Consider the following 21,718-nt stretch of genomic DNA (forward strand, 5'->3'; position numbering starts at 1 on the left):
TAGGCATGAGTTAGCAGAGTATTGTCATGGTACCCTGAATGTGTCAAGTTAAGTTAATTTAAAGTGCATTTTACAAACATCACAACACACTTTACATGATTAAAAGGGAAGTACAAAACAATGTAGAAAGAAAGGGGAACAATAACAACAATTATATAACCCCCACATTCTGAAATTGCATTTTGGCCCACCGTTTTATCATTGGAATGTGATCCAAAACAATGCGACAATGTGCTTTAGGACCATGCAGACTCCTCCGAGCGGTCGGGTAGGCTGTTTGGAGTGTTTATCGGATAAAAAATAAGTTGTCCCCCCACTTCTAGAACCAAATTTGCGCCCCTGATAAAAACCAACAATATCAACCATAACAATACAAATGTGTGTGTGTTTTCAGAGGGTGTGGATGTCGGAGATAGAGGGTGCTGTGGCGACGCTGCTGAGACTGGATTCCCAGCAGCCTCCACGGGTGAAGAGCTCCTCACTGTGGCTAGAGTCCTCCCAGATTTGAGCAGTCCCACTTTCACTACTAGAACAGAGGACCACAAACACCACTTCTGGACAGCTACTGGTGCCTGACCCCCACTATATGTCCTGAACCATAGGTGGCTCTGATATTTTATTTTAACACTGTCCTTTCCAGCACAGTTCCAGAAACTAGGTGGACGGTGGATGCGTGACCAGGCCAGCCCAGTACAACTTGGCTCAGTAGTGTGAAAGGGATGTGCAGGCTATTAGTACTGACCAGCACAAATACACTTCATTGAGCTTTTAAACTAGCTACTGGCTAGTTGTTGAGACCCTTGATTAGTTGAATCAGGTGTATTAGTTGGTGCTGGGCTGGAACAAACACCTCTACACATGATGGATCTCTCCAGTACCAGGGTTGGTGAACACTGCACTAGACTCTGGCTAAAACAAGGATTACTATAACTGTATCATGCACTGTGGTCCCTCATAACACCTTGTAAAATACTAGCAGGATAACTTTTGTAAAATTAATGTTTGCTTTGAAAGTGTATTGCGGTACCATAATAGATTACAATACAATTTAGAAAATGAGAAGATGACTGTTCTGCGTTGCTGATGTGTGCTCAGAACACATGTACACATTCACTTCAACTGTGGAAATGTGTCTGTGGCGAACAGTACAACATATACAGTCATAACATCACAATAAGACTACAACTGACATACAGTGGGGAGAACAAGTATTTGATAACCTGCAAAATCGTCAGCGTTTCCTACTTACAAAGCATGTAGAGGTCTGTCATTTTTATCATAGGTACACTTCAACTGTGAGAGACGGAATCTAAAACAAAAATCCAGAAAATCACATTGTATGATTTTTAAGTAATTATTTACAATTTTATTGCATGACATAAGTATTTGATACATCAGAAAAGCAAGAATTAATTTTTGGTACAGAAACCTTTGTTTGCAATTACAGGAGATTCGTTTCCTGTAGTTCTTGTACCAGGTTTGCACACACTGCAGCAGGGATTTTGGCCCACATGCTGGAAGACCCAGCACGACCCATCTTCAATGATCTCTTACTGAGGGAAAGGAGGTTGTGGCCATGATCTCGCGATACATGGCCCATCTATCCCCCTCAATGGTGCAGTCGTTCTGTCCCCTTTGCAGAAACATGGCCAAAGAATGATGTTTCCACCTCAATGCTTCACGGTTGGGATGGTTGTTTCTGGGTTGTACTCATGCCTTCTTCTTTCCTCCAAACACAGCGTAGTGGAGTTTAGACAAAAAGCTCTATTTTTGTCTCATCAGACCAATTACTTCTCCCATTCCTCCTTCTGGATCATCCAGATGGTCTTGGCAACTTCAGACGGGCCTGGACATGCCGCTGGGCTTAGCAGGGGACCTTGCGTGCGCTGCAGGATTTTAATTCCATGACGGGTAGTGTGTTGTTAATGGTTTTCTCTTGAGACTGTGTCTCCAGCTCTCTTAGGTCATTGACCAGGTCTGCCGTGTAGTTCTGGGCTGATTCCCTCACCTTCCTCATGATCATTGATGCCCCACGAGGTGAGATTTGCATGGAAGTCCAGACCGAGGGTGATTGAGCCGTCTCTTCAACTTCTTCATTTTCCATAAAGTGTCGCCAACAGTTGTTGCCTTCTCACAAGCTGCTTGCCTATTGTCCTGTAGCCCATCCTAACCTTGTGCAGGTCTACAATTTTATCACTGATGGTCCTTACACAGCTCTCTGGTCTTGGACATTGTGGAGAGGTTGGAGTCTGTTTGATTGAGTGTGTGGACCAGGTGTCTTTTATACAGGTACACGAGTTCAAACAGGTGCAGTTAATACAGGTAATGAGTGGAGAACAAGGAGGGCTTCTTAAGAAAAACTAACAGGTCTGTGAGAGCCGGAATTCTTACTGGTTGTAGGTGATCAATACTATGTCATGGCAATAAAATGCAATTAATTACTTAAAAATCATACAATGTGATTTTTGTTTTAGATTCCGTCTCAGCAGTTGAAGTGTACCTGATGATAAAAAATTTGAACCTCTAATCTTTGTTAAGTAGGAAAATCGGAGTGGTATAAAATACTTGTTTCTCCCCACTGCGTCATTATCATCATCCCAGTGGGTATCAAAACATGACACATACACATACTCTGGTTTAACACACTCTGGTATAAACAGACACTGACCACCAAGGAAAATAGAAACAACTAGTTTAATTTACTCTTAATCATGATGGATTTTTTTTTTACAATAATGGTACATCTTGGACATAAAGTATCATGATTCTTTGCTGTTCCTTCCATCACACATCAGCAACAGTTCCTGCTTCAAGGGTCGGTTACAGTTGAACTTCAGAAGTTAACATCACTTAGGTTGGAGTCAGTAAAACTCGTGTTTTCACACGTCCACAAATTTCTGTTAACAAGCTTCTAGTTTGGCAAGACGGTTAGGAATCTAACTTTCTGCGCATGACACAAGTTTTTTTCCAAAAGTTGTTTACAGACGAGAATTTATCCACTGGGTCAGAGTTTACTACATTAAGTTGACTGTGCTTTAAACAAGCCTTTGGAAAATTCCAAGAAAGTGGTGTACTGGCTTTAGAAGCTTCTGATGAGGCTTAATTGACGATCATTTGAGTCAATTGGGGGTGTACTGTGGATGTATTAAGGCCTACTTCAAACAACAGTGCTCTTTGCTTGGACATTCATGGGAAAATAAAGAAATCAGCCAAGATCTCAGATTTTTTGTTGTTCGTTGAAATCCAAAGTTGGTTCATCCTTGGGAAGGCAATTTTCCAAACGCCTGAAGGTACCACGTTCATCTGTACAAACAATAGTACGCAAGTATAAACACCATGGGACCACGCAGCCGTCATACCTCTCAGGAAGGAGACGTGTTCTGTCCCCTAGAGATGAATGTACTTTGGTGCGAAAAGTGCAAATCAATCCCAGAACAACAGCAAAGGACCTTGTGAAGATGCTGGAGGAAACAGGTACAAAAGTATCTATATTCACTGTAAAACAAGTCCTATATCGACAAACTGAAAGGCTGCTCAGCAAGGAAGAAGCCACTGCTTCAAAACCGCCATAAAAAAGCCAGACTACAGTTTGCAACTGCACATGGGGACAAAGATCGTACTTTTTGGAGAAATGTCCTCTGGTCTGATGAAACAAAAATAGAACTGTTTGGCCATAATGACCATCGTTATGTTTGGAGGAAAAAGGGGGAGGCTTGCAAGCCAAAGAACACCATCCCAACCGTGAAGCACGAGGGTGGCAGCATCATGTTGTGGGGGTGCTTTGCTGCAGGAGGGACTGGTGCACTTCACAAAATAGATGGCATTATAAGGTAGGAAAAGTGTGTGGATATATTGAAGCAACGTCTCAAGACATCAGTCAGGAAGTTAAAGCTTGGTCACAAAGCCCTGACCTCAATCCGATAGAAAATCTGTGGCCAGAACTGAAAAAGTGTGTGCGCAAGGAGGCCTACAAACCTGACTCAGTTACACCAGCTCTGTCAGGAGGAATAGACCAAAATTCACCCAACCTATTGTGGGAAGCTTGTGGAAGGCTACCTGAAACGTTTGACCCAAGTGAAACAATTTAAAGGCAATGCTACCAAATTCTAATTGAGTGTATGTAAACTTCTGACCCACTGGGAATGTGATGAAAGAAATAAAACTCTGAAATAAATTATTCTCTCTACTATTATTCTGACATTTCACATTCTTAAAATAAAGTGGTGATCCTAACTGACCTAAGACAGGGAATTTTTACTCAGATTAAATGTCAGGAATTGTGAGGAAAAAAACTCAGTTTAAATGTATTTGGCTAAGGTGTATGTAAACTTCCGACCTGAACTGTAGTCCGTGACAGACAGTCTGTGTGGTGGCAGTGTTCTAAGACAGGGTTCCCGAATGTCACTGTGACAGGGAGCCTGACAAACAAGACGTTGACTTAAGGCACAACCACTACATATGGGCCCCTGTTACAATACTCCAGAAATGCATCCTTCCTACCTTCCTTGAAGTAGTCACAGATCTCAATTGATTGGATAGGTGGAAGTGAAAGGGTCATAACCTTGTTTTCACCTATCCATCCACTTACAGATCTGTGCTTACCTGAAGAAAATGAGTAAAGACATTCCTAAAGTATACGAACAGGACCATGATATCCTCCAAAGTGGAGAAAGATGAATGTGAACTATAAAGCCAATCGATACATCATGCACGACGACGACCGACATCCACGTGAAACAAGACAGATTAATTAGTGTAGTAGTACCATTCACTAAAATGAATTCAGTAAGACAATTATGGATTTTTCTTTTACATTACAAGTGTTATTTAACATACTTTTTCTCTCCTTCATTTTCCTCCATAAGAAAATACCATTTTACAAAGATAATACAACAGCCAGGTATTAGTGTGTGATAATGTCATACAGTAAGATGGTAAACCCTACGGGGGGAAGGGGGGGCATTTGTGTCAGCCGAGCACTGAAACAACAGTTTCAACTAATTCATGTCTTAATGATGCTAGTGCTGGGATGGAACAAAAGCCTGCACACCTTGTAGCTCTCTCCACAACCAGGGTTGGTGACCATCGCTCAACTGTAGGGGTGGAATGGGGTGATAGTTAGTGGGGCAATACTTGTGGCTTCCTCAGGGAGTGACACCATGGCACAGAGAGAGAGGTTGGGACTCTAAAACTAGCCAACACTATCTGATGTGTGGGCTCTTAACCCAGACTATGAGAAAAGCGGTGAAGCCTAAACCACCAACCTCTTGGCCTTAGTGACAACACTTAACACCCATCGCAAGCTGGGGAACTTGACCTGTATGGACAGGCCAGCATGATCTTTCAGGTTAACCATAGTACTATTTATATGCCTGTGCCAATCTGAGGTAGACGAAACAAAACCAATGTAATGCAGAGATGGATACTAACACGAGACTACTTGATCAAAGTGACCTGGTACAAAGCCATGTGTTTGAGAATTACTTTCTGGGTGGTCATTTGTAGCTGAGTTGGTAGAGCATGTCGATAGTAACACCAGGGTAGTGGGTTCGATTCCCAGGACCACCCATATACGTAAAATATGTGCACAAATGATTAAGTTGCTTTGGAAAAGCGTCTGCTAAATGGCATATATATTCTCTGGAACCCAGAGTAGAGGAAGGACTGTTATAGAGAGAGTAAAGGATGTTCAGTCTGCCAAAAGACAGCTTGCCGGATTGCTAGCCAGACAGCAAACCAGAACCCAGACAGCTAACCACTCCACACAAACTCTTAATACAATCATTTACTGTGGATTGACCAGACAATGCAGGAGCAGTTCAAATCAGTATTAAGAGCTTGTCAGCAAGAAAATAAAAATACTTGAACGAGGATGACATTTTTTTACAGTGTTATCAGTTCTATTTGACTGGTGGTAAAGAGTTTGCAGTTAGCGTAAATCAACATTGACATGTCCAAGTGTCGTAGAGTGAAGGTTTTAACAGCCACCATGCATACTATAGAGCAGCGGTTCCCAACTTCCTCCGTTTCGGGGACCACCAAAAGCTCGAGGCCCACCATTRGCGAGTCAGCAAATTACACAATGTACATGAGACAATGTAAAAAAAAAAAAWGTAAATATTTCCAAATTTCAATTAATTGAAAACCTAAAACCAACTTAAAATTGTAGAAATTCATAAACAAAAATATTGAAAGCTTTTAATGAGACAACTAAAAGATGTGCAACATGAAAATATTGTCCCATTTACATTGTGTAATTTATTGACGGTCCATAACTAGCCCCACAGATGGGCTATCCAAAGTCAAACCAACTTTTCCATAGTCGCACAGCGGCCGGCTGAAGCTAATTGTCGAAGAAGTTGGCTAGCTTGCTAGCTAGTCTAGGCCATAAGACCTGGTTAGACTGTTTCAAGTCATCTAGAAGGGTGAGTGACTATAACTGTGTACTGTTTAGGCATAGTGAAAGTACAAAGGCTTCCCACGTTCGAACACACACACGAGACACATCAAAGCACACCTCCAAGACACAAATCTTATTCTCAGTTACATTTCCTTATGAGGAGAACTGAAACCGAGGCTAAATCAGGAAGTTCAGCCCCCCTTTAAATAGTCCCAACTATTATTATAGAAAGAAATATATAATAAAAATTAAATAACACAGTACCCTGGTGGTCCATGGACCAAAGGTTGAAAACCACTGTAGAGGTGCTGTACAGACAGACAACACTGCCACACTACACACACACATCATTCCTAAAACACCACACACACACACACACACACACACACACAAAAGATCCACGCAGACAGTTATTGCTTCAAAGCAGAGCATACACAGCTCCTGCAGTAAGTAGTCATGATGTTGAATGGGATACAGGTGACAGAAAACACCACACTCAACCACGTGGATCACATCTGCAATCAATGACAAAAATCACCACCACAAGTAGTTGTTTACATTTGTTGTTTGCAAGAGATCAACGACGGTGCAAAACAAAGTCTTCATTACGTTTAGTAGGAAAATGAGCAGCATTGCAAAAAAAAGATCTGATGTACATTATAAATGCCAGCCATGTTCAAGCATGTCTGAATTTATGGTAAAAATGTAGCACCTTAAAAGTAAAAAACTCAAAGCTTTCAGCTAMATTTAAAAAGTAATTGAGAAAAAATTAAGGTAAAGAAAAATCCAAGCTTTCCATTTTGCCTAATATCCTACCATCTCAGGACATTTGGACTACTCCAGATGGACATTCTTTGGTCATTAACAAAATACTTATCCTAAAACAAACAGAACCACTGCTTTCAACCCTTTAACATAACTCTATATCCTTTTGTTATAACAACTTAACCCGTTCGGTACTTAACCCCTTTCTTCCACCTGCCTTCACAACACTTCTAGACCCAACGTATACTTACAGTCAACCGCCTCGTCTTCCTAAACGTTAAAAGATGCTAACGATACCAAACCAAGATGGCCACCATCCAAGCTAGACATGTAGAGTAAAGATGGATAGTGCTGTTGAGCTTATTCCGTTACCACTCTCTGACCAACCAGCCGGCCTCATAAGTGGCAAAGGCACTATACAGATTTGGCCCATCCCATCCCATAGCTCTAGCATGTCTGCTGTGCTTCTTCCATCATATTCCCATCTAGTGTGACACCGATACCCCAGCTAACCCCCTTACTAAGACCACTGGCCCTGGCCCATTCGGTGACTGTGGCCTCTTCTTCTGCACTCCCATCCAATCACCAGGTACCTTCTCTCCAAAGCACAGTAGGTCTGATTGGTTCCAATGGTCCATGAAGTCAGAGAGACAGGTGTTGATTTCTGAGTCAGTTTGTAAGAATGGTCACGTAGGAAACGATGAGACATGCCGTCACTGGAGGGGCCAGGATGCCGAGAGAGAGAGGTGTCAACCCTGGAGATCTTCGAAGCACGTCTCACACACCCGCACAGGCTTCTTGGAGGAGGGTGTGAGAGCGTTTTTGGCAGAGCACTCTGCACAGAAGATGTTGCCACAGTGTCTGCAGTGGTGCTGTGGGGGGGTATGGGAGATAGTAGAGAGACAGAGTCAGTTAGGAAGATGGGCAGGACAGCCTGACTGTCCTGATGATATAACACTTTTTACAACTCCTTTGCGGCACCTCCTTCTTTACCATGGTCGTGTTCATTAGGAACCAAACAGAAGAAGATGAACTGAGACTACCTGAACTTGAAAAATAACACACATTTTCCATTGCAAAACATTTGAAAAGGTTTTCTGAGCATGTACACGACCCAGATGAACAGACCGACATGCAACAACTCACTTTCCTGATGGCGAGAGAGAAGCCCTTCCCACAGCCCATGCAGTTCTGTACCTCGTGGTCCTCCGCCCACTTCCTGGTAAGAGACTGTGACTGCTTTATCTACAGATGGGGACAGGGAGAGAGAGGGGTTAAACCATATACATTCACACTGGAAAACCAGCTCCACTGCACGTCTGCACCTATACAAACAGGCATGTACACACTAACACACACAGCTCTATTGACTTTAAGTGCCCATTAAACAAGTCCTAAAGAGTTCTAACCAGCAGAGCTGTGCGGGATATTTTGACACGTCCACGGCTCGACAATTAAATGAGATTAGTAAATTATGTAATAATGGGTCGTCAGACTATAGTGGCTCCACGGCTGTGGACTCTGTTGGGTCTAATACATTTGGACCCCAGGAAGAGTAGCTGCTGCCTTGGCAACGGCTAATGGGGATCCTAATAAAATACATGTAGACTGGTGTATGTGTACTGTGTTGTATTGTCTAGTTCAGCTACAGGTCACATAGAACGATGCAACTGAAGTCATAATACACGTGTCTAACATGGCGTTATGTATCTTGCATTCTTACCTGTAGTGACTGGTTTTCTCTGCCCAGCTCCTGCATGGCAGCGGTTGTATCATCCAGTTTTCTACGCATCTCCACCACTTTGGACTGCAGTTTCTCCATCTCCCCCTCACCCTTCACACACCTGAAACACAGCCATTACACAGTCACAATGGTGAAAGGCTAAAAGCTACCATAAGAGGAGAGAGAAAGAGAGAAAACAACTTTAAAATCACTAACCACCTCCAACCCATCATCTGCTGCATTACAGACCAAACTGTTACGTACATGTTTTAAGTATCCCAACATTTCTGTTACTATGATGCTAACCCTCTGTTATTAGTACGCCTGCGCGGTTGTCTCACTGTGGATGGACCTGGCCTGAGCGCAATGGCAACCATGTACCGTGGAAATAAGGTGAAGTAAACATTATTAAACTGGAACCTAGTTGTTGTGTCATTTTAAGCTAAAAAAACTACTGGAAATCAGTTCTCTCTGACACCTTGCTGGATAGACTATCASCCAATGTGCTCTTTTGCACGCTGTTTGGGAAGGGTCCGGTTCATAAGTAAGCATTTTACTGTTTACGAAGCATGTGACAAATACATTTTGATTTGAAAGATATCCATGAGGGGAGATCTAGGTGTTTCCTAGCTACATTATAGTTTCTGGTAAAACCACAACATTAGCGGTAGCAATTCTGAAGACAACTTCACACCCTCACCTCTCCAGAAGCGCGCGCCTCTCGTCCTGGTTGTTCTGCACGGTGGCCTCGAGCACAGCGATCTCACCCCGCAGTTCATCAGTCTGCTTCTCCAGTTCGCCAGAGCGCCGCTGGCTGCCCTGCCACTCCCTCTTCAGCGTGGCCACATTCTCGTTGAGCGCCGTCACCTGCAGGCCCAGCCGCGCCTCTGCCTCCTCTCCCCGCTTCGCCTGCTCCTCCCGGACTTTACGTTCTGACGCCTGGGGAGGGGTGGGAGATGGGGAGGAGGAAGGGGGAAAGAGATTACAAGGTATTTAGAAGTTTAGAGGAGAAAAGCCACACCTACAGGAGACATACAAAACATCTGAGTGATGATACCTAAAAGACACCACCACACATTACTGAAACACAGCAAATTACAAAAAGAGCCTGCATGGTGTCTACAAAACACAGCATTTAAAAACACTGGAGGTGTTCCACCAGCAAATAGCACTTAAATGTCAAACATCACATGTAGCTCCTTTAATAAGTGTTGATGCCCTCTGGAACGTTAGTAGGTAGGTAAACAACTAAGCGTACCAGCTGGGCCTGGACCTCCTGGGTCTCCACCCGAGACTTCTCCTCTCTCTGGGTAACACTGTCCCTGGTGGCCTGGTGCAGGGTCTTCTCCTGCTCCAGGGCTGCCTGCACCTCCTCCACATGGCCCTGCACCTCCAGCTTCTGCTGGATCAACAACTGCTTGGCCTCCCCAAGCTCCCTCAACTCCTGGGGGGGAGAAGAAAAGGGATGAGGGGGGGTGGTGGATAGGTGTAAGCAATATGATGGAATTGTCAAAATTTAGCTGACACCTATCCAATCATCTCAGATCTACAGTAGTACCTAGGGGATAGGGGTTGATATGGGATTCAGTTGGTTCAATTCCGAATCAACCCCTCCATCTTCCACTCAATGGACCCCTCGTAAATCTCTGGATAAGGAGAGTCTCACCTTCTCACTCCTCTCCCCGAGTGCCTTCAGCTCAGAACCCAGTCTGGTTGTGTCCTTCTCCAGGGCAGCCTTAGTCTGGCTCAGCTCCACCACTCTGCGCCTCTCCTTCTGCAGCTCCTCCTGGGTCACACCCTGTGTGGGGGAGGGGGTTACAGCATGAGGAGAGCAACCATACAACTCACATCCTAAGTCCCATTAGGGAAGGAGACCAGGTCTGAGATGGATCAAAGTCCCCAAATATCATGACACTCTGACTATGGGTTGGAACAAGATTTACAACAACTATAACAAGAGATTCATTACACAAATCCAATCGGGACACCCCCCAGTCAGACATACAGTCGGAGTCTTCGCTCCTGGCTCTTATCAAGGATTAGTTTAGCCTTTTAGATCATAATGAACACGATTATCTGGACCGGAAACTCAGATGCTGTTTGAACACGATCCTAGGTCTGACCTGATGTTCCTGCAGCTCTTTAAGGGCTGTCTCCTGCTGGCCCAGCCTCTGGTCCCGTTTGGCAAGCTCCTGCTTCAGGGAGGCCCGGGCAGCCTCCACTTCCTGGACCTGCCCCTCAAGACCAGTCAGCTGGGTCCGGTTAGCAGCCAACTCCTCCTGGCACAGGGTCAGCCTCTCCTCAGACGCCTGGACAGAGTATACACACAGGCATGGGTCACGTACAGCACACGGTTCATACAAACACACAGCCAACAGGCTCAAGTCACATACTTGAGAGGTGTGTGTGCATTCCATACTTTCAAATTGGATTAGCATTTTGTAATAAGTTTAAAAAACTATGATTTGCATGATCCTACACCTATGGTGTCCTGGTAATTGGTTAGGCAGACACTAGTCTGATGTTGATGATCAATATTTCCATGCGGTCTGATTCTGGTATCTCCATTGAACTACCTTGGTCTTCTCACATATATTCTTCACTCGCACAAAATGTCTCTCCTCATACAATTAATATTATTGTCCAACTGCCATTGACCCTGTCCTGCATCCATAGAAATATAGTAATTCCATTTATATGCCTGCATGTTCTCCCACTCACCGCGAGGTCCTGTCTGAGAGATGATACCTCTGACTCCTTGCCGTAGTAGTCAGACTGCATCTTGGCCAGTCCCTCCTGACTCTGCTCTAGGGCCTTCTGCAGCTCAGTTGTTCTGGTCCTCTCAGAACTCAGCTCCTGGCCCAGGCCTGACACCTGCTCCTTCAGACGACCCTCCTCCTCAGCCTGGAATACACACATTTAGTCCAAAACATGGAGATACATGGAATTAAGTGTGTGTGTGTGTGTGTGTGTGTGTCTTCTTACCTTCCTGGCATGTGCTCCTTGCAGCTCGCTCACTTGGGTCTCCAGTTTCTTATTTTCCTGGTTGAAGGACCCCTGGGCTGTCTTCAGCTGTCTCTGCAGCTGCTGCACCCCCTTCTCCTTCTCTTTCAGGGCATCCTGGGTCTCGGTGTGCTGCTCTGTTAATACAGTCAGCTGCATCTTCAACCCTTTCTCTGCCTGCCAGTCAGACACAAAATGAAACCTTTTGTGAGAGCACGGACAATCAGGCCTTGTAAGGTATCTGGGTCGTGTTCATTAGGGCACACCATAGCAAAAATATTTAGTGTGTTTCATATTGGACAAATTCAGGTAGTCCCTCCTCGTTTCATTCAGTTTTTTTTTAAATTTATTTAGTTCCTAATGAATAGGACCCTGTATTCATGTCTATGGGCTGCTTACCTCTCTGATCTTCTCCAGTTCCCCTTTGACCTCTGCCATCTCCTTGGTGGTGGCCTCTGTGGCCTTCAGCAGCTCCTGTCTGGCCATCTCCTGGGACTTCTCCTGAAACATTTTCACATATGTACTGTTGGATTTGACCTAGTCTAGACTAATATACTTTTGGTGATAATACTGACACCAACACCAATTTGAGAAAAACAGCGCCGCTATTCATAAAGGGTCTCAGAGTAGGAGTGCTGATCTACGATCCGGTCCCCCCTGTCCCATGCAATCTTATTCATTTTGATCTAAAAGGCAAAACTGATCCTAGATGAGCATTCCCACTCTGGGACCCTTAATGAATACGGGCCCAAGAAGCTACCGGACTCCTTCATGTTGCAGTCTGTACCTCCCACATGGAGGTCAACCACGCTACACCACACTAAACCCACCTTCTCCTCCAAGACTATCTTGCTGCTCTTCCTCTCCTTGTCCAATTGGCTCTGGCTCTCCTTCAGGGCCTTGGAGGCTTTAGCCAGACCGTCGTTGGCCGCTGCCAGCTCTTTCCACTGGGCCTCCTTCTCCTGCATGGCCTTCTGGAGGTCTCCAGCCAAGCCCTGGGCTTTTCTGTCCAGCTCTGCCTGCCGCACCTGCCGCTCCTGGGCTAGCTTGTCCAGGCTGGCCTGGAGGGAGGTCTTCTCCTGCTCACAGCGCTCCAGCTGCTGCCGCGTGTCGCTCAGGGAGTCCGTCTTTCTCTTCAYCTCCTCCTGTAACACAGCAGCCCTGAGAGAAGCAGAGACCAGTCACAAAGAATACTGGATGTGGATCAATGACCAACAAAAAGAAAATAAGCTTGGTTTATTGTCAGTAGCCAGAACCATACTTAATTCATATTCAGGTGAACTGCCTATAGACTGTCGCTGCAATGGTCATTTTCCTTGTTGACGAGAGATGGTATGTTGAACTTTGACCTTGTCATTGTGTCCGTCAGAATGGTAACCTGACTGCGACAGCATCAGAAAGGTCTACTTAGTTCTTACCCGGCCTTCTCAGTCTCTAATAGGCGACCCAGCTCCTTCAGCTCTCCCTTGACCTCTGACCCCTGCTTCTGGAGCTTCTGCACTTCCTGCTGAGCCTGCTCCCTGGCCGCCRTCAGCTCCACCCCCTCCGCTTCTGCTTTCTGTCACACACACGGACATTTCAGAGACATCACAGTGACTCCCAGTCTCTACTGCAACCCTGATACCAAGATGTGTGTATGAGCTAAAACCCTGTTCATATCATAAGAAACTAAAATCTGCACGCAAAAATGTATGAAATATGTAAAGGTAATACACACAGTGCCTCCCCCAGGAACTCCACGTGTGCACATGTAAGCGCGTGCATGTAACTGACCTTGGCCCGTCCCTCCAGCTGCTCTATGCACTGTTCTGAGGTCAGTAGTTTGTCTTTGACCTCCTTCAAACTGGCATCCAGCTGGCCACACTGCTCATGTCTCTCTTGCAGCCTCCGGCCCTGCTCCTCTACACACGCCTGGCTCTTATTCAGCTCCTATAAGGACAGGAGAGATGAGGCATTACTAGGAATTCTCTAAAAGTGCATCCTTCCAAGCTTACTTCCTTCCTTCCTTGACTAGATATGATTGGACATGTGAACACAAGGGCTCATCTCATGACTTTCCCCTGTACCGTCATGTCTAATCAGTGATTACTTCGAGGGAGGGATATTGTTATCCATGTCGGCACCAACGATGTTAGAATGAAAAGGTCAGAGGTCACCAAGTGCAACATAGCTTCAGCGTGTAAATCAGCTAGAAAGATGTGCCGGCATCGAGTAATTGTCTCTGGCGCCCTCCCAGTTAGGGGGAGTGATGAGCTCTACAGCAGAGTCTCACAACTCAATCGCTGGTTGAAAACTGTTTTCTGCCCCTCCCAAAATATAGAGGGCCAATTATCTACAAATTCTGGGACTCACCCACAAACAGGACCAAGCCTGGCCTGCTGAGGAGTGACGGAATCCATCCTAGCTGGAGGGATGCTCTCATCTTGTCTACGAACATAGACAGGGCTCTAACTCCCCTAGCTCCACAATGAGATAGACAGCCTGCCAGCTTAGTGGAGTCTGCCACTAGCACAGTCAGTGTAGTCAGCTCAGCTATCACCCTTGAGACCATGTCTGTGCCTCGATCTAGGTTGGGCAAAACTAAACATGGCGGTGTTCGCCTTAGCAATCTCACTGGAATAAAGACCTCCTCCATTCCTGTCATTATTGAAAGAGATTGTGATAACTCACATCTCAAAATAGGGCTACTTAATTAATGTTAGATCCCTCACTTCCAAGGCAGTTATTGTCAATGAACTAATCACTGATCATAATCTTCATGTGATTGGCCTGACTGAAACATGGCTTAAGCCTGATTAATTTGCTGTGTTAAACGAGGCATCTCTTCCTGGTTACTCTAGTGACCATATCCCCCGCGCATCCCGCAAAGGCGGAGGTGTTGCTTACATTTACGATAGCAAATTTCAATTTACACACACACAAAAAAGACTGCGTTTTCATCTTTTGAGATTCTAGTCATGAAATCTATGCAGCCTACTCAATCACTTTTTATAGCTACTGTTTACAGGCCTCCTGGGCCATATACAGCTTCCTCACTGAGTTCCCTGAATTCCTATCGGACCTTGTAGTTATGGCAGATGTTATTCAAATTTTTGGTGAATTTAATATTCACATGGAAAAGTCCACAGACCCACTCCAAAAGGCTTATGGAGCCATRATCGACTCAGTGGGTTTTGTCCAACATGTCTAAGGACCTACTCGCTGCCACAGTCATACTCTGGACCTAGTTTTGTCCCGTGGAATAAATGTTGTGGATCTCAATGTTTTTCCTCATAATCCTGGACTATCGGACCACCATTTTATTATATTTGCAATCGCAACAAATAATCTGCTCAGACCCCAACCAAGGATCATCAAAATCCGTGCTATAAATTCTCAGACAACCCAAAGACTCCTAGAAGCCCTTTCAGACTCCCTCCACGTACCAAAGGACGTCAGAGTACAAAAATCAGTTAACCACCTGAGGAACTCAATTTAACCTTGTGTAATACCCTAGATGCAGTCACACCCCTAAAAACAAAAAACATTTGTCATAAGAAACTAGCTCCCTGGTATACAGAAAATACCCGAGCTCTGAAGCAAGCTTCCAGAGAATTCATCTTTCCGATTTGGTCCTGCCGTACATACCTACACGTACGCTACGGTCACAAGACGCAAGCCTCCTAACTGTCCCTAGAATTTCTAAGCAAACAGCTGGAGGCGGGGCTTTCTCCTATAGAGCTCCATTTTTATGGAATGGTCTGCCTATCCATGTGAGAGACGCAGACTCGGTCTCAACCTTTAAGTCTTTATTGAAGACTCATCTCTTCAGTAGGTCCTATGATTGAGTGTAGTCTGGCCCAGGAGTGTGAAGGTGAACGGAACAGCACTGGAGCAACGAACCGCCCTTACTGTCTCTGCCTGGCCGGTTCCACTCTCTGCACTGGGATTCTCTGCCTCAAACCCTATTACGGGGGCTGAGTCACTGSCTTACTGGTGCTCTCTACGTGATCTTCCTGTCCGGGTTGGCGCACCACCMTGGGTTCGTGCCGTGGGGGAGATCTTCGTGGGCTATACTCGGACTTGTCTCAGGATAGTAAGTTGGTGGTTGAAGATATCCCTCTAGTGGCGTGGAGGCTGTGCTTTGGCAAAGTGGGTGGGGTTATATCCTGCCTGTTTGGCCCTGTCCTGGGGTGTCGTCGGACGGAGCCAGTGTCCCACAGTGTCTCCCGACCCCTCCTGTCTCAGGCTCCAGTATTCATGCTGCAATAGTTTGTGCCGGGGGGGCTAGGGTCAGTCTGTTATATCTGGAGTATTTCTCCTGTCTTATCCGGTGTCCTGTGTGAATTTATTTCTCTCTCTCAATTCAATTCAGGGGGCTTTATTGGCATGGGAAACATATAGTAACATTGCCAAAGCAAGTGAATTAGACCATTTTTATTGTTTATTTCACTTTTGTATATTAACAGTAAACACTACACTCACAGAAGTTCAAAAGAATAAAGACATTACATATGTGTTGTAACGATGTACAAATGGTTAAAGTACAAAAGGGAAAATAAATAAGCATAAATATGGGTTGCATTTACAATGGTGTTTGTTCTTCACTGGTTGACCTTTTCTTGTGGCAACAGGTCACAAATCTTGCTACTGTGATGGCACACTGTGGTATTTCACCCAGTAGATATGGGAGTTTATCAAAATCTGGGTTTTTTCGAGTTCTTTGTGGATCTGTGTAATCTGAGGGAAATATGTCTCTCTAATATGGTCATTGGGCAGGAGGTTAGAAAGTGCAGCTCAGRTTCCACCTCATTTTGTAGAAATCTCTCTCTTAGCCCTAGGACCATGCCTCAGGACTACCTGGCCTGATGACTCCTTGCGGTCCCCAGTCCACCTGGTCGTGCTGCTGCTCCAGTTTCAACTGTTCTGCCTGCGGCTATGGAACCCTGACCTCTTCACCGGACGTGCTACCTTGTCCCAGACCTGCTGTTTTCAACTCTCTAGAGATAGCAGGAGTGGTAGAGATACTCTGAATGATCGGCTATGAAAAGCCAACTGACATTTACTCCTGAGGTGCTGAACTGTTGCACCCTCTACAACCACTGTGATTATTATTTGACCCTGCTGGTCATCTATGAACATTTGAACATCTTGGCCATGTTCTGTTATAATCTCCACCCGGCACAGCCAGAAGAGGACTGGCCACCCCTCAGCCTGGTTCCTCTCTAGGTTTCTTCCTAGGTTCCGGCCTTTCTAGGGAGTTTTTCCTAGCCACCGTGCTTCTACACCTGCATTGCTTGCTGTTTGGGGTTTTAGGCTGGGTTTCTGTACAGCACTTTGTGACATCAGCTGGTGGGCTTTATAAATAAATTTGATTGATGCACTTTTAAAGAATTGAAAATGGGGCCTAGCACTCAGCTAGAGCATTTTGTCCCACAGATGCAGGTTCATTTGAGAAAAGAAGACAATCAGTGACACATTATTATGTCAAGAGATGGGTCTCCATTGAATTAGTATTCTGGTAGATACTATATTCATCCAGCATGAGTATATTCTGTTGTTGTCATACAACCAATGGCTGACCTGCTGCTTGTCCTGCAGTGCATGCTGGGCTGTCTCCAGGTGGTTCTCCAGGTCTACTCTCTGGGCTGCCTTGGCTGCCTCGGCTGACAGCAGCATCTCCGTCTTAGACTTCAACTGGGGAAACAACAAGACGCCAACTTTTTTAGTTTTAGTGCCGGAATCTGGTTGAGCGGTTAACGCTCTGAACTCTGGGACATAAACCCCCCCCCCCCGCGACAGGGTTCTATCTGTGCACCCATTTGTTTATCCCATTCTCCAGTCAATAGTAAAGGGATAGGAATAATATTTATCCATCAGTCCATTCACCCTACCTGCGTGTCCAGTTGGGCCACCTTCTCCCTACTCTCTGTCAGCTGGGCGTTCAGTTCCCCTAGAGAGGTCTCCACAGCCTGGGCTCGGTCCTGCGCCGCACGGAGGAGGCTCTTCTGCTCCTGCACCTGCTTGTGGAGGTTGTCCTGAGCCTGCTTGTGGCTCTCCGATTGGTTCTTCAGCTTGTCTGTCAAGTGTGTGACCTATAGCCCCCAAAATAGAAAGAGACAATGAGTTAAATCCCTCAGATCATGATTAGGCTATTGTATGTTTTTACTGTGCTATATTGTATCACATCAGTAGTGTTCTTTTTAACACAACACCTAAGCACACAAATTAAATAACACAAATATACAGAACATCGTACTGCATTGTGTGTGTGTGTATGTGCGCGCGCGTCGGAACGCTGTATTAATTATGTATATGCCTTTCTGTGCAGGTGCATATGTGTGTGCTTTTGCTCCTACCTGCGTCTGTAGCGTGTGGTTCTTTTCCTGCAGCTGGTTGAGCACGGCCGTCTCTCCCTCCCCAGCCTGGATCTTGGCCACCAGGTCCTCCCTCTCAGCCTCCAGCTGGCTCACGCTGTCCTTTGTCTTCTGCAGCAGGGCCTCCAGGTTCTGGATCTTCTGGTCCTTGTCCCCGATCTGACGCAGCACCTGCTCCAGGTCATTCTAATAGGACATGGACGAAGAGGAAGAGGGACACGAGTCAAACAAACATGTTGTATTGAAGCATTGTTTCCCCGAGATCAGATTCATTAGTGTCATGCTTGCACCGTTAATACAGCAAAAACGGCTTGTTTCTTACCCAAACAGTTCAAAAGATATTGACCCATTTACAGACGCAATGTTTTTTTCTTCCCGTCACGGATTGGGGGGGGGGGGGGGSARTTTACATTCATAAACCATGTTGCGGGCTGTTCTAAAACTACTCGTGGGCGGATTTGTTTTACATTTTGTTAAGTAATTTTTGTTACCTCATTAGCTGGCTAACTAACAACCAGTATATCAAAACATTTTGGGGGCACAGAAAGAAAAATGGGATAGCTTCTTCAGAAGATCAATAATCATAGCAATGTCTTGCATGTCATCATCCCAAACTTGACGATCTTAAAGAGACAGTGTACAATTTTGAATGCAATGCCTCAATAGAAAAATTGCGCTTTTCCATAATGTAGAAACTTAATATTCCACAATTTACTAATTCAATGACATGTATTTCTATCAACATTTTATCTTTTTACAATAAACAAATTGACAGGGTTCCACATTCCTTTCTAGAGCACAACGTGCTTCTGAAGTAGAACTCAGATCTGGCCTCCTGAGTGGCGCAGCGGTATAAGATACTGCATCTCAGTGCAAGAGGCGTTAATACAGTTCCTGGTTCGAATCCAGGCTATATCACATCGGGCTGTGATTGGGAGTCCCATAGGGCGCCACACAATTGGCCCAGCGTCGTCCGGGTTTTGACTTGCCTAGTAAAATAAAGGTTAAAAACTTCTTATGGCTGCATCCCGCTACCGGGATCGATATGACAGCAGCCAGATAAAGTGCAGGGCGCCAAATTAAAAAAACTGAAATCTCATAATTAAAATTCCRCAAACATACATGTGTCTTATATCATTTTAAAGGTATTCTTGTTGTTAATCCAACCAAAGTGTCCGATTTCAAATATGGTTTTCAGCGAAAGCACTACAAATGAWTARGTTAGGTCACCARCAAACCACAATAAGCACAGCCATTTTTCCWGCGAAAGATAGCWMTCASAAAAAGCAGAAATAGAGATAAAATMWATCACTAACCTTTGATTATCTTCATCAGKTGACACTCATAGGACTTCATGTTACACAATAKATGCATGTTTTGTTTGATAAAGTTCATATTTATAACAAAAWATCTGAGTTTACATTGGCGCGTTACATTCACTAGTTCCAAAAACATCKAGTGATWMTGCATAGCCACATCGTTTCAACAGAAATACTCATCATAAATGTAGATGATAATACAAGTTATACACATGGAAATATAGATATACCTCTCCTTAATGCAACCGCTGTGTCAGATTTCAAAAAAACTTTACGGAAAAAGCAAATCATGCAATAATCTGAGACGGAGCTCAGAACAATAGCCAAATTAGCCGCCAGTTGGACTCAACAGAAACCAGAAAATACATGATAAATGTTTCCTTACCTTTGATGAACTTCATCAGAATGCAGTCCTAGGAATCCCAGGTCCACAATAAATGCTTGATTTGTTCGATAATGTCCGTTATTTATGTCCAATTAGCTACTTTGGTTTGCGCCTTCGGTAAACAATTCCAAAGTCAGAAAGCGCCTCCACTATAACGTGACGAAATGTCCAAAAGTTCCGTAACAGTCAGTAGAAACATGTCAAACGATGTACTGAATCAATCTTTAGAATGTTGTTAACATACATCTTGAATAACGTTCCAACCGGAGAATTACATTGACTTCAGAAGAGCGATGGAACYGACGTCCTACTCATGTGAAGGCGCATGGTGAATGCGTGATCAGCTCGTGGAAGTGATTACTCATTCCTGTCTCCTTCGGCCCCCCTTCACATTAGAGTCATCAGACAAAGTTCTGTTGACATCTAGTGGAAGCCATAGGAAGTGAAAACTCATCTATATCTCGCTGCAATTTGAGAGCTTGGTTGAAAATCTGACACAGAAACAATTCAAACAGGAAGTGAAACTTCTCAGGTTTTTGCCTGCCATWTGAGTTCTGTTATACTCACAGACATAATTCAAACAGTTTTAGAAACGTCAGTGTTTTCTATCCAATATGAATAATAATATGCATATATTAGCAACTGGGACTAAGGAGCAGGCCGTTTAATATGGGCACCTCTGTGCACCTTTCATCCAAGCTACTCAATACTGCCCCTGCAGCCATAAGAAGTTAATAAAAATACAAATTAAAATGTCTCTGGTACTCCTTTTATGTTGTGCTCCTAACATTTTTATTTATTGGTAATGGCATTTTAAATTTAGAGCCCTGGTCCTGGGTCGTGTTCATAAGGCATCAGACAGAAAACAAATAGACTGAAACAGGATTGGACGACATGGACTTGTCCAATACAAAATGTTGTTTTCTGTTTCGCTAAGGTGCGCCATATTCAATACAACCCTGCACTAATGTGTGTTGGGTGTTCTGGTGCTGAACATCCCTTCACATAGGTTCTACTATACACACAGTGGAAGAGGTGAGTTGTACTGACACAAAACACTTTTCTTTAAGTGCTATGTTGACATGTCTGGTAGTACCTGTGCCTCTCTGAGCTTGGTGTTGGTGTCCTGCTGCAGGCCCTGGAGCTCTTGGTGTTGCTGCTTAGCTTTCTCCAGCTGGTGCTGCAGGTCCAACATCTTACTGCTGTTCTCCTTCAACTACAGCAGGACACACATGAGTTCAGTCCTCAGTTTATGGCCTTATTCTGAAACCCCCCACCTATAGAGACCCACTTCTACTAGACAGGCCAATCTATAAAGGAGCTTGTGCAACAATCCCAGGTCCTCATATATCCATATACATCCTATAACAATATCGGTCTCTGTTCAACTCTACTGTTCCCATAAAAATGAAGGGCCAATATGACCGATGCTCCACCTATCACAGGACATTGATTTGAATGTCGGTTCTAGTAAATCTATGTCTATGTGGATACCCATCCTATATGAAACTCATGTGGTGTACCTACCTGTTCCTCTGAGCGGGACAGTTTGATCTGCAGGTCGGCGGTTTGCTGCTCACGGTCCTTCAGTTTCTCCCCAGAGAGCTGCCTCTGCTCCTTCAGACGGCCCTGCACCTCCCCCAGCTGACGCTCTGCCTCCAGGASCTTAGCATGCAGCTACAACACAGGAGGAAGGGGAGGAAGAGGAGGGGTAGGTAGATGAGGTAGGCTGACAATTGATCAAAGACTTGTGTGTCTGAGTGTGTT

The 21,718-nt window shown here is 44.8% G+C and overlaps 2 protein-coding genes across 2 annotated transcripts in view; one reads left to right on the forward strand and one right to left on the reverse strand.

The window, feature by feature from the left end:
- The window catches only part of LOC111962489 (pleckstrin homology domain-containing family G member 7-like), a 33,949-nt gene extending 32,763 nt beyond the window's left edge, over nt 1–1,186 (forward strand). The window contains exon 17 of the mRNA XM_023985609.2: nt 395–1,186. Coding sequence (XP_023841377.1) covers nt 395–508 — 114 coding nt within the window. The 3' untranslated portion in view covers nt 509–1,186. The remainder of the gene's footprint in view (nt 1–394) is intronic.
- Nucleotides 1,187–3,131: 1,945 nt separating this feature from the next.
- LOC111962490 (early endosome antigen 1) overlaps nt 3,132–21,718 on the reverse strand; it is a 53,252-nt gene continuing 34,665 nt past the window's right edge. Inside the window, exons 12-29 of the mRNA XM_023985611.2 lie at nt 21,479–21,628; nt 21,048–21,167; nt 18,230–18,433; nt 17,765–17,965; nt 17,454–17,567; nt 13,665–13,820; nt 13,310–13,449; nt 12,722–13,052; nt 12,291–12,392; nt 11,874–12,068; nt 11,610–11,792; nt 11,012–11,197; nt 10,555–10,686; nt 10,147–10,332; nt 9,589–9,827; nt 8,889–9,009; nt 8,312–8,410; nt 3,132–8,037 (exon numbers count right to left, since the gene is read on the reverse strand). Coding sequence (XP_023841379.1) covers nt 7,915–8,037; nt 8,312–8,410; nt 8,889–9,009; nt 9,589–9,827; nt 10,147–10,332; nt 10,555–10,686; nt 11,012–11,197; nt 11,610–11,792; nt 11,874–12,068; nt 12,291–12,392; nt 12,722–13,052; nt 13,310–13,449; nt 13,665–13,820; nt 17,454–17,567; nt 17,765–17,965; nt 18,230–18,433; nt 21,048–21,167; nt 21,479–21,628 — 2,982 coding nt within the window. The 3' untranslated portion in view covers nt 3,132–7,914. The remainder of the gene's footprint in view (nt 8,038–8,311; nt 8,411–8,888; nt 9,010–9,588; nt 9,828–10,146; nt 10,333–10,554; nt 10,687–11,011; nt 11,198–11,609; nt 11,793–11,873; nt 12,069–12,290; nt 12,393–12,721; nt 13,053–13,309; nt 13,450–13,664; nt 13,821–17,453; nt 17,568–17,764; nt 17,966–18,229; nt 18,434–21,047; nt 21,168–21,478; nt 21,629–21,718) is intronic.

The sequence above is a fragment of the Salvelinus sp. IW2-2015 genome, linkage group LG4q.1:29 (genome assembly GCF_002910315.2).
Source record: "Salvelinus sp. IW2-2015 linkage group LG4q.1:29, ASM291031v2, whole genome shotgun sequence".
In the NCBI taxonomy this organism is placed as follows: Eukaryota; Metazoa; Chordata; class Actinopteri; order Salmoniformes; family Salmonidae; genus Salvelinus; species Salvelinus sp. IW2-2015.